This window comes from Macaca mulatta, chromosome 8 (genome assembly GCF_049350105.2).
Source record: "Macaca mulatta isolate MMU2019108-1 chromosome 8, T2T-MMU8v2.0, whole genome shotgun sequence".
Classification (NCBI taxonomy): Eukaryota; Metazoa; Chordata; class Mammalia; order Primates; family Cercopithecidae; genus Macaca; species Macaca mulatta.
In genome coordinates this window covers 112,044,244-112,056,751 of record NC_133413.1, presented here as the reverse complement: position 1 = coordinate 112,056,751, position 12,508 = coordinate 112,044,244, and the positions used below count along the sequence as shown (strand labels likewise).

Here is a 12,508-nt window from a genome sequence, read left to right as displayed (position 1 = left end):
GCACTGTGTATATACACTTGGTAATTATGAGCTCAATTTTGTTTTTTGAAAATTTGTGTTCATAATTTAGGTAATTTGCTACTTAAAGCACTAAGTCTCTGATACCTGAAAAGTAAATGTAAATGGTGATGGTAAAATAATATGCAGAGAAAAAATTATTAAAAGATAGCCCATCATACCTATGTTCAACTAGCACAAAATAAATGTTTTAATGACTGATTGGAGTTATGAAAACGATTTGACCCAAGGTGCAACTTTTGTCTCCCAACTGTTTTTCTCTTGACTGCTAATTACCGTAGCATTTCCCTAATGTTATCCTGCCCCATCCCTTCAACTCAAACTAGCAGAAATTCCTGTTTTCCCAAAGAAAAAGGCATTGTCAGGCTTTCCTCTGTCTTCCTCCTCGCCACCTAAGGAATGAAACTCTGTCAAATGTCCCCTGAGATTTTTGTTGTACCATCTATCCAAGTCCAGATGGTGTCTCAAGTTTAGTCCTCATACTTAGTAAAGTGTTTGTCGTTATCTACTAAAATGAATTCTAGGCTTAATTGTGAACACTCGTTTTCCCAATAACTTATTCCATGCTTTTCTGCCTTGTTTGTGTTATGGCCTTTCTGTGCTGATGAGTTTGTAAATGTGGTTTAATTACTGTTTACCAAAAAATAGCTGCCTACAGATCAGTCTCAGTGGGACACTTCGCCAAAATGTTGAGGCAATTTGTTTCTAGTGCTAAAGCAGCTAATAAATTTGAAGCACTTTTTAAACATTGGGAAAGGCACTTAAGTTTGGTTGTGAAGAAATAGTACTTTATACATTGGAGACATAAATCATTCTTTAAGAGAATAGATTTGAATATCAAAATGGCATTTTTCCCCAAGACCAGGCAAGCAGCAATTTGCGCAAACTGTAATAATGGTGATTTGATTGAAAACCACCCGAAGAGATATATTCCAAAGAACTCCCCAAAAGGAAAACTTGAACTTACTTGTAAATTCCATAAAATGTTTCAGAGCTCTAGAAAGCCGGGTATTATGTATTACCGGATGTTTCTGAATTCTGGCCGCAGGCAAATTGCCAACTTAGCAACTAAATGACAGCTTCACAATTCTAATACAAACCAGCCTCTGTAACTTTGTTTTTCTTAATCTCCAAAGGAAAAAAAAGGACACAGAGGGAAGTGAAAGATATTAGACTGTTCAATTTATAAATTCCATTTGTTCTCCATTTGAGTTGTAGTTTAATTTCGCTTTTGCATAAAACGGTGTTTGCTTGATTCTGCCCAAAGAGGGAACTCTGGGCCGAGCGTGGTGGCTCCTGCTGGCAATCCCAGCACTTTGGAGGATGGCATGAGCCCAGGAGTCTGAGACCAGTCTGGGCAACAAAGTGAGACCCCCGTCTCTACAAAAAATTAAAAATTTAGCCAGGCATGGTGGCGCACACCTGTAATACCAGCTATTTGGGAGGCTGAGGCAGGAGGATTGCTTGAGCTCAAGAGTTTGAGGCTGCAGTGGGCCATGATTGCACCACCACATTCCAGCCTGAGTGACAGAGTCTTAAAAAATAAAAGGCTGGAGGGAACTCAAAAAGTAAGTTCCTTCCTACAGCAGTTGGCCATACTCATAAGTGTGGTGCCCCATACTCCCGTCCCTTTGGATGCCTGCATATGAGCAGGGCAGGTTCTGCCTCCAGTGCAGAAGTCAGAAAACAAAATCAATAAACTTGGCAATGAATGAGGCTTGCTGGTCATTATCTGAACCATGAGTATTATGAAAGCAGTTTGAGCAGTGTAAGATACAAATACCACCCTGTAGAAGTTTATTTTTAGTGAGGTCACCAGACAGGCCTCACTAAATTCAATACAAGAGGTCCTAAGCTCAAGTCTTAACCACCAGATAGTTTTCAGTGTGTAAAATAGCATCCTGAAAACCAAGCCCCCTTGTTTCTGGCAATAAGCCTCCTTTTCCAAGATTATTCCATGTTTCCACGTTGTAGTTACCTTTCTATCAATCATTTTTCTCAGTCATGCCTTCATTAATTCATTCTTTCACCAAACACCATTTGTGGTGGGCCCTAGCAAGACGAAGCAGCCCCAGTGGAGACTCTGCCTCAGGGGTCTGACCGTGTAGCAGAAGGCAGACAGAAACAAGCCCCCAATGGCTGAAATCGCAAAGAAGATTGACAATCATTATTAAAATGGAGATATGCTGTCTTTCAGGTATTCCGTAATTTTTCTAAGCCTTGCTTTCAAGTTTGTTTTGTTTTGTTTTGTTTTTTCCCCAATAGAGGAAAAATGTAAAATACAAGTGCAGAACTTTTTTTTTTTTTTTGAGAAGGGGTTTATCTTGACCACACTTAAATCACATACCTTGGGAATTAGGAACTAATCTCATATATCACCTCCTCCAAAAAAGCTTCCCTGAGAGCACCCATGCCCCCTTTGGGTTGGGCATCTTTTCCAGGTACTCTCGCCAAATCCACTGTCTATTCTGTGGCATATCTGTCATATTGTCCCCTCACTGTCACCACCATCCCCTGCACACACAGCTAGGTGCACTTAGGGAGAAGGGGCCACGCCTTATTCTGCATCCTCAGAAGCAGAAACACACTGGTAATTGAGAGCCAAATGTTGAGCCAATTTGTCTCTAGTGCAAAAGCACTATAAATGAGAAGCACTTTTTATGCATTGAGAAAATAACTTAAGTTTGGTTTTGAAGAAATGGTGCTTTCTATACTCAGGAAAATAAATCATTCTTTTTTTTTCGAGACTGAGTCTCGCTCTGTCACCCAGGCTGGAGTGCAGTAGTACAATCTCAGCTCACTGCAAGCTCTGCCTCCTGGGTTCATGCCATTTTCCTGCCTCAGCCTCCCAAGTAGCTGGGACTACAGGTCCTGCCACCATGCCCAGCTAATTTTTTTGTATTTTTAATAAAGACGGGGTTTCACCTTGTTAGCCAGGATGGTCTTGATCGCCTGACCTGTGATCCACCTGCCTTGGCCTCCCAAAGTGCTGGGATTACAGGCATGAGCCACCGTGCCTGGCCAAAAATAAATCATTCTTTAAGAGAGTAGCTTTAAATATCAAAGTGGCATTTTACCCCAAGGTCAATAATAATTACAGATATTTCCCCACCTAGTAAAAGTTGCCTTTATTTTCCACATCATATTAAGTTTAAAAATAGATAACAAAAAGGTGTGCATTCTTGTGTTTTTAAAATGTAAATGTATGGAAATATATATTAACAGCATATTTAAGTACACATACAAAAAATCTGGAAGAACACATATCAACATCTGGCAGTTGTTATCTCTAAGGGTTAGTATTTGAACTGATGCTAATTTTTTTCTTTATGTATCACTGTTTTACTATTTTGCTATAGATATGTGCTACTGCTATGATAAGAAAATGCAAAGTTATTTGTATTTTAAAGAGAAACGTTTGGCCTATTTCATAAGCCAAAATCATAAGACATAACTTTATGATGCATCATCTTTACTATGAAATCCCAACATTGTCAGTGATTTATTCCATGCATTTAAATCACTGAACTAGCATGGTAGAGTTTGCTGGTATTAGACAGGTTTGCTTCCATTTTCCGTCTTCATGTCTGTGTTTATAATATTCAGAAGGTATCCAAGCAGCATTTTACTTGGAAATATTCTAGCAATAAAACCTGCTAAATGATTTCCCTTGGTCTCTCTCTTCCTCCTTTCCTTTACTTTTCCCTGCTAATACCTGGATTAGCTATCAGAACCCCAGCCTTCTTAAATTTAAGCTCAACCTCTGGCAAATTGATGTCAAAATTAAGTAAGCGATTAATTCTCCCTCCCTCCCTCCTCTATCTCTCCTTCCTTGCCCTCACTTCCCTCTACCTCACCCTCTCTCTGAACCTTTTGCTTTCAGGATGGCTCTGTATAAAAGAAATATTCATTTTCTGGTCAGTTATAATTCTGCTGTGCATCCTGTACTGGCCTATCTTTCTATTATTTTGTTTGGCTGACCAGTATGTTGCAAAACCTAGACAGTGTTATTGGACTCGTATAGAGTTTATTTGTTTGTTTTTTCTTCTTCCCAAAGGAACAATCACAAATTATAAAATGCAGCCCTAAAGAGCAGCTCTACAAGTTATATATGTTTTCTTTTCTATCTGCAGCTGAATTCTTGCCGCCAGGATGGGGAAACAGAACAGCAAGCTGCGCCCGGAGGTCATGCAGGACTTGCTGGAAAGCACAGACTTTACAGAGCATGAGATCCAGGAATGGTATAAAGGCTTCTTGAGAGACTGCCCCAGTGGACATTTGTCAATGGAAGAGTTTAAGAAAATATATGGGAACTTTTTCCCTTATGGGGATGCTTCCAAATTTGCAGAGCATGTCTTCCGCACCTTCGATGCAAATGGAGATGGGACAATAGACTTTAGAGAATTCATCATCGCCCTGAGTGTAACTTCCAGGGGGAAGCTGGAGCAGAAGCTGAAGTGGGCCTTCAGCATGTACGACCTGGATGGAAATGGCTATATCAGCAAGGCAGAGATGCTAGAGATCGTGCAGGTACGTAGCCTGAGCCCTTTATAAAAAGAAGGACATGTATCTCAAGTAAGAATTGGAAGGTGCGCAGTATAGCACAGTGCAGAGGTTGCAAACGGGTGAGTGACCAGGACACTTCATCTGGCCCACCCTGCATGTTTGAACAATTTAACCTGCATTACAGTGTGGGGAGACTGCACATAAAAATCCACCCTGGTTGGCATCTCTTGAAAAACTCAGAACCTCTGGCCACACTGGGCTCAGAATCTGGCCTGTTACAAGTCACCTGATACTTTGTGGTGACCCTTACACTGCAGATGGACATATACTTTTTGGGCCACATTCATTGTGGCCACTCCATCAACTTATTGCAATGACCTGCCTGGACCCAGATCCTTTGAGGTTATATCCCCCAGACTGGGGGTTAATGACAAAACTCTGACCTGAGTTCAAATCTTGCATCTTTCAGTCACTTTGACCAAGTTAGTTCACCTACACGAGCCTTAGTATCCTCAGCTATAAAATGGAACTATCAGTTGTACTCTCCTATAGCATGGGGTTATTTTAAGATTAGGTGTGACTCTCCATGCTAAATGGTTAGCACAGTGCCAGTCATATGGAAAGTTCACCATCATCATCATTATTTATTCACAACTTTACTAGAGTCTCGAATAAGAGCAGGGATCTGGGCTCCAGGCTCCATTCCATCAGAAGTACAAACACTGTAGCACTGAGGCCTAGGTCATTTTAGTAAGAGACACTCCATTTTACTCCCCAAATCACTCTCCCAGAGTCAGTTTCCTGAACATAACAGGGGGAGGGGCCCTAGCATTGGCTACATTTTCCTTGTGGGACCCCAGCAAACTTGGGGAGGTAGGCAAGCAGGGTAAGGAGCTAGAGTCATGGCAATGACAGGTGGCTCAGCAGTGGGTGGGACCCAGAGACAAACATAAGGAGACAGAGACAGGACTCAGGAGAGGACCAGGAGAGCCTCACCTGCAAGGAACAAAAAGGACTGGGTGGGTGGGCAGCACCAGGGATGCTGGCAGTCGCTCCCTGTCTTGGCAGGCAAGTGAGGCACAATGGGAGAGCATTTGGCAGCAGACAGCAGGGCCACGGGAGCGGGCCTTTGGCTTCCTAGAGGGCTCATTTTAGAAGCCAGCCCTCATTCCAGGACATCTGGGTCCTGCAGAAGTGGAGCTACAACCCTGAGAGAACTGTTGGGGTGCTGGATGGGTGAGGGGACGTAACACAAGGAGACAAAAAGGACTAAGCTACAGGAGAGGGTGGGATGTGGGTGCAGTGGCCTACAGCAAACCCCAGGGAATTTGGTTATGGAAATGGAGGCCTGCAAGATGAACTGTTATGGAGCCTTGAAGCTGAAGTCCAGGGCCTGCTCCCAGGACAGTAGGACTAAACCCATGTGCACAGTTAATGGGACAGTTCATATTTGGGTGGGATGCAGAAGCAGGCATTCGAAATGACCCTGACTCATCGGAAGTGCTCCAGGATCTGCCAACTACTTCTCCTTTCTTGTTGGGCCACCAGTGGTTGTTCCTTCACCTAGAGCAGTAACTATCTGAACAAGTTGTGTTAAATTAATTATTCAGAGATGAAGATTTTGAAACAAACAAACAGAAAAAGATCCCTCCCTTCCTCTGAGAATAAACTTATGAAAAATACAATGTCTGTTGCACAAACAAGGCAGTATAGAAAAACATAACAGATAAACAGAAAAACTTATTCATAATTCTACCCTACCCACAAAGAGAATCTCTACTAATAATTTTTTAATACATCTTTCCTGGCCCTATTTTCATACATCTAGAAATATCTAATTGATTTCATTATGTGGATGAAGTTTTCTGTCTTGTCATTTTCACTTAATAACAAAGGTATTTGTCAAATTTTAACAACTTTGAGTACAGATATTTTAATGGCCGCATGAGAGTCCTACCATATATTATAATTTGCTTAATGTTCCCCATTGTTAGGTGTTTAGGTTGTTTTCAGTTTTTATTGTTATACATAATGCTATAACTTTTAAAAATAAAACAAATCAATAATTATTGTGAATAAAGTGTTTCTACATTCAGGATTATTCCCTGAGAACAAATTCCCAAAAGTGCAATTACTGGGCCAAAGGATATGAGACATTTCCAAGGCTCTGGATGCACTCTGAAAATTGTTTTTCCAAAGTGTGTGATGGATGTTTCCATATCCTTGCACTTGTCTAATTTTTCTTAATCTTTGCTAATTAAATAAAAATTAGAATTACATTAAAATTTAAAAGGTGATTAAGATTGGGTGCAGTGACTCAAGCCTATAATCCTAGCACTTTGGGAGGTTGAAGCAGGTGGATCACTTGAGGTCAGGAATTTGAGACCAACCTGACCAAACCCCATCTCTACTAAAAATACAAAAATTGGCCGCGTGCAGTGGCTCACGCCTGTAATCCCAGCACTTTGGGAGGCCGAGGCGGGCGGATCACCTGAGGTCAGGACCAGCCTGACCAACATGGAGAAACCCCATCTCTACTAAAAATACAAAATTAGCCAGTGTGGTGGCGCATGCCTGTAATCCCAGCTTCTTGGGAGGCTGAGGCAGGAGAATCACTTGAACCCGGGAGGTGGAGGTTGTGGTGAGCCAAGATCAGGCCATTGCACTCCAGCCTGGTCAGCAAAAGCGAAGCTCCATCTCAAAAAAAAAAAAAAAAGGTAGCTGGGTGTCGTGGCTCATGCCTGTAGCCCCAACTACTTGAGCTACTTGGGAGGCTGAGGCAGGAGAATTGCTTGAACCCGGGAGGCAGAGTTTGCAGTGAGCTGAGACCATGACATTGCACTATAGCCTGGGTGACAGAGTGAGACTCTATCTCAAAAAAAAGAAAAAAAGAAAAAAAATGACACATTTTAATTAGTGTTATTTGTGTTCTTTTCTTTAAATCTGGGAGTGCTATGCTCCACACCTCTGTAGTGAAAGGGATGAGTACATTCTCCATTTGAAGAGAATTGCTTCATGACTGGAATCTAAGAAAAAAAAATCTCATTAGACACTGCCGATGAAAAGAGTCAAACACTGCAAAACATTTGGAGATGTATTATTCTGAGCCAAATATGAATGACCAATGCCCTGTGACACAGCCCTCAAGAGGTCCTAAGAACATACGCCCAAGGTGATTGGGGCACAGCCTAGTTTTGTACATTTTAGAGAGACATGAAACATCAATCAAATACATGTGAGATGTACATTGGTTCCATCTAGAAGGGTGGGGCAATGTGAATGCTGGGGACAGCCGGACTCCCAGGTCATAGGTGCATTTAAAAATGTTCCAATTGGCAATTAGTTGTAAGAGTTATGATCAATAAAAAGGAATATCTAGATTATGATTAGTGGATGTGGAGACCAAGGTTTTATCATACAGATGAAGACTCTAAGTAGCAGACTTCAGAGAGAATAGCTTGGAAATAGTTCTTATCAGATGTAAGATCTGTGTTGCTGTTAATACCGGTGGGCTTTTCCTGAATTCCAAGAGGGAGGAGGGTATAATGACGCATGTCCAATACCCCTTCCATCATGGCCTGAGCACGTTTTTCAGGTTAACTTTAGCATGCCCTTGGCTAAGAGGAGGGTTTCATTCAGATGATTGGGGGAGCCTTAGAATTTTATTTTTTGGTTTACAGCACCATGTTAGCTCCTGCTCAACACTTTTGCCCAGTGGTCCTGGCTGCTGTTGGTCAATGGTTTTGTGATCAGTACTGATGAAGATGCAGATGCTGAGGCAGGGAGGAACCTTTAGTCCTCGTAGGCTGATGAAATCAACACTCCCTGCTAAGAACTCGGCCCTGAGCAAATAGTATAGGGAGGAAAATGGACACTGTCCCTTTTCTGTGGAATCCAATTTGGGCAAGAGACAGAGAGAATTGCAGAGAATATACAGAAGGCACGAATTGACCCCCACCCAACCCCTGTTGACTTCACTCCACCACATTTGCTAAGGAATGTAAAAAGTGATCGTCAGAAGGAAGGTGCTTTGGGGCAATGTCTTTTGGAAAAATAAATAAATGAAATGAAATAAATAAAACAAAAAGAAGGTGCATCAGCCTCCCAGAGGCATTTTCTTCACTATAAAGCATCTCAGTCCATTCACAGGCCCACAGTGTTTCCAGGCTATAACTGTAAGGACACCCATTCCTTACGAAATGCTCAGATACTCATGGCTCTTAAGAAGCCTGCAGAGGAAAGCTTGAATTTCTTAAACTGTTTTCTAGAGCGCTAAGTCCTGATGATTAATATTCAGGACCACAGAAAGGAAATATTGTAGCACCCTGAGGTAACTTCCAAATCATCAAAGAGATTAAATTAAACTTAGAACCATTTTCTTATTAAGGGCTATGTTATTCTATTCTGCTACTTTGCAAACTGACAATTCATGTATTCTGCCACATTCTTATGCTAATCTCCCTGCTTTCAATCATTCTGGATAAATTGGAATTTACTGCAGGATCTCACAGAGCTTCCCATTCTATTTTTTTTTTTTCCTTTTTTCCGCTCCCTCTTTGAAAAGCCACACTCCTCAAGCCTTGTGACTGCTGCGGGAAGCTTTGTGCCTGTGTCTGGCCGTCTTTTCTTTCTTGTGGCTGGTCTGCAGCACTTAGGAGAATGATCCTTTGCTTCAGAGGAGTCACTGTCAAGTTTCTGTTTTGTGCTTTTCTAAATATCTGTTAGAAAGTGATGAGTTAGGGGCAAGCTATGGACCAGGAGAACCATCAACAAATTAAGGTTCTATTTGTTAATATGAGTTAACACCTGTAACTTGATAACAAGTGTTGATACATACATTCTTAGCTGAATCCATGTCCCTCCACAACTGAGAAATTCAAGCAATTTAATGAAAAATACAAATTTATGATTGTTCACCTACAAACACCAGTAACTGGTCTGGGTGAAGACTGGGGTGAAAACAAGTTTATAATTAATTAAGCTTGACAATGAATGGGGTGTAGGACTCCAACTCATGAATTTTCTAGTTGCTCTTCCCTGACATTGCTTCCTATGGTTTAGCTTTAGTATCCACAGAATAGTGCTTGTAGTGACAAGCTGAAATTGTTTTGTATTTCATAACATTTGATAGGGAAAAACTCTAAAATTTATGGGACTACTGTGGATTCTGTGTAGCTCTGAATCATACCAGATTAGTTCCCCTCTGGCGGCTATAACAATGTTTGAGAAAGCCAGTCGCTTAAAAACACAATTATTATCTTATAGTTCTTGAGGTCAGAAGTCTGAAATCAGTTTCATTGGGCTAAAACTAAGGTTTCCTCAGGGGTGTGTTCCTTCTGGAGGCTGTTGGGGAGAATTCTTTCTCCTGCCTTTCCCCAGTTCTAGAAGCTTACTGAGTTCCTTGGCCGATGGCCCTCTTCATCCATCTTCAAAGGCAGCAACAGCAGATTGAGTCCTTCTCAGGCTGCCGTCCTCTGTGTATTTTACTCTGCTTTTCTCTTCCACTTAAAAAGATCCTGGGATTTCACTGGGACCATGTGAATAATTCAGGGGAATTTTTCCTTCCCTCTCAATATTCTTAATGTAATCACATCTACAAAGTTTGTCTTCCTGTACAAGTTAATGTATTCACAGGTTTCAGCGATTTGGATGTAGACGTCTTTGGGGGCCATCATTCAGTCTGCCACATATGCCAAAATGCAGCTGTGTTCCTTTTTAAAGAAAATATTTTTGTGCTAGATCAACATCTGGGTGAATGAGCAAAACCATATGCAGATTTATTTTTAGGACCTCAAATGAACATTTTTACATTCATGTGTTTATTTTATTTTTTATACTTTTTTCTTTTTTTTTAAATTATACTTTAGGTTCTGGGATACAAGCGCAGAATGTGCAGGTTTGTTACATAGGTATACATGTGCCATGGTGGTTTGCTGCACCCATCAACCCGTCATTTACATTAGGTATTTCTCCTAATGCTATCCCTCCCCTTGCCCACCACCCCGCAACAGGCCCCGGTGTGTGTTGTTCCCCTCCCTGTGCCATATATTCTCATTGTTCAGTTCCCACCTATAAGTGAGAACATGCGGTGTTTGGTTTTCTGTTCCTGTGTTAGTTTGCTGAGAATGATGGTTTCCAGCTTCATCCACGTCCCTGTAAATGACACGAAATTATTCTTTTTTGTGGCTACATAGTATTTCTATGGTGTATATGTGCTACATTTTCTTTATCCAGTCTAACATTGATGGGCATTTGGGTTGGTTCCAAGTCTTTACTATTGTGAATAGTGTTGCAATAAATATACGTGTGTGTGTGTCTTTATAGTAGAATGATTTATAATCCTTTGGGCATATACCCGGTAATGGGATTTCTGGGTCAAATGGTATTTCTATTTCTAGATCCTTAAGGAATCTCCACACTGTGTTCCACGATGGTTGAAGTAATTTATGTTCCCACCAATAGTGTAAAAGGATTCCTATTTCTTCACATCCTCTCCAGCATCTGTTGTTTCCTGACTTTTTAATGATCACCATTCTAACTGGCATGAAATGGTATATCATTGTGGTTTTGCTTTGCATTTCTTTAATGACCAGTGATGATGAGCTTTTTTTAATATGTTTGTTGGCCACATAAATGTCTTCTTTTGAGAAGTGTCTGTTTATATACTTTGCCCAGTTTTTGATGGGGTTGTTTTTTTCTTGTAAATTTGTTTAAGTTTTTTGTAGATTCTGGATATTAGCCCTTTGTTAGATGGATAGATTGCAAAAATTTTCTCTCATTCTGTAGGTTGCCTGTTCACTCTGATGATAGTTTCTTTTGCTGTGCAGAAGCTCTTTAGTTTAATTAGATCCCATTTGTCCATGTTGGTTTTTGTTACCATTGCTTTTGGTGTTTTCATCATGAAGTCTTTGCCCAAGACTATGTCCTGAATGGTATTACCTAGGTTTTCTTCTCGGGTTTTTATGGTTTCAGGTCTTACATTTAAATCTTTAATCTATCTGGAGTTAATTTTTGTATAAGGTGTAAGGAAGGGGTCCAGTTTCAGTTTTCTGAATATGGCTAGCCAGTTTTCCCAACACTATTTATTAAGTAAGGAATCCTTTCCCCATTTCTTGTTTTTGTCAGGTTTGTCAAATATCAGAGGATTGTAGATGTGTGGTGTTAATTTTGAGGCCTCTGTTCTGTTCCATTGGTCTATATATCTGTTTTGGTACCAGTACCATGCTGTTTTGGTTACTGTAACCTTGTAGTATAGTTTGAAGTCAGGTGGCATGATGACTCCAGCTTTATTCTTTTTCTTAGAATTGTCTTGGCTATACAGGCTCTTTTTTGCTTTCATATGAAATTTAAAGTACTTTTTTAATTCTGTGAAGAAAGTCAATGGTAGCTTGATGGGAAGAGCATTGAATCTATAAATTACTTTGGGCAGTATGGCCATTTTCATGATATTGATTCTTCATACCATGAGCATGGAATGTTTCTCCATTTTTTTATATCCTCTTTTATTTCCTTGAGCAGTGGTTTGTCATTCTCCTTGAAGAGGTCCTTCACATCCCTTCTAAGTTGTATTCCTAGGTATTTTATTCTCTTTGTAGCAATTATGAGTGGGAGTTTGCTCATGATTTTGCTCTTTGTGTATTACTGGTGTATAGGAATGCTTGTGATTTTTGCACATTGATTTTGTACCCTGAGACTTTGCTGAAGTTGCTTATCAGCTTAAGGAGTTTTGGGGCTGAGACAATGGGGTTTTCTAATTATACAATCATGTCATCCTCTGCAAACGGAGATAATCTGACTTCCTCTCTTCTTATTTGAATACCCTTTATTTCTTTCTCTTGCCTGATTGCCCTGGCCAGAACTTCCAATACTATGTTGAATAGGAATGGTGAGAGAGGGCATCCTTGTCTTGTGCCAGTTTTCAAAGGGAGTGCTTCCAGCTTTTGCCCATTCAGTGTGATATTGGCTGTGGATTTGTCATAAATAG

General features: G+C 40.6%; 1 protein-coding gene across 12 annotated transcripts in view; it reads left to right on the top strand.

The window, feature by feature from the left end:
- Nucleotides 1-12,508, top strand: part of NCALD (neurocalcin delta) — a 443,361-nt gene that overhangs the window by 409,328 nt on the left and 21,525 nt on the right. For all 12 annotated transcript variants that reach the window (NM_001257764.1, XM_077942599.1, XM_077942592.1 and 9 more), the window contains 1 exon segment: nucleotides 4,152-4,548. In NM_001257764.1, coding sequence (NP_001244693.1) covers nucleotides 4,171-4,548 — 378 coding nt within the window. In that variant the 5' untranslated portion in view covers nucleotides 4,152-4,170.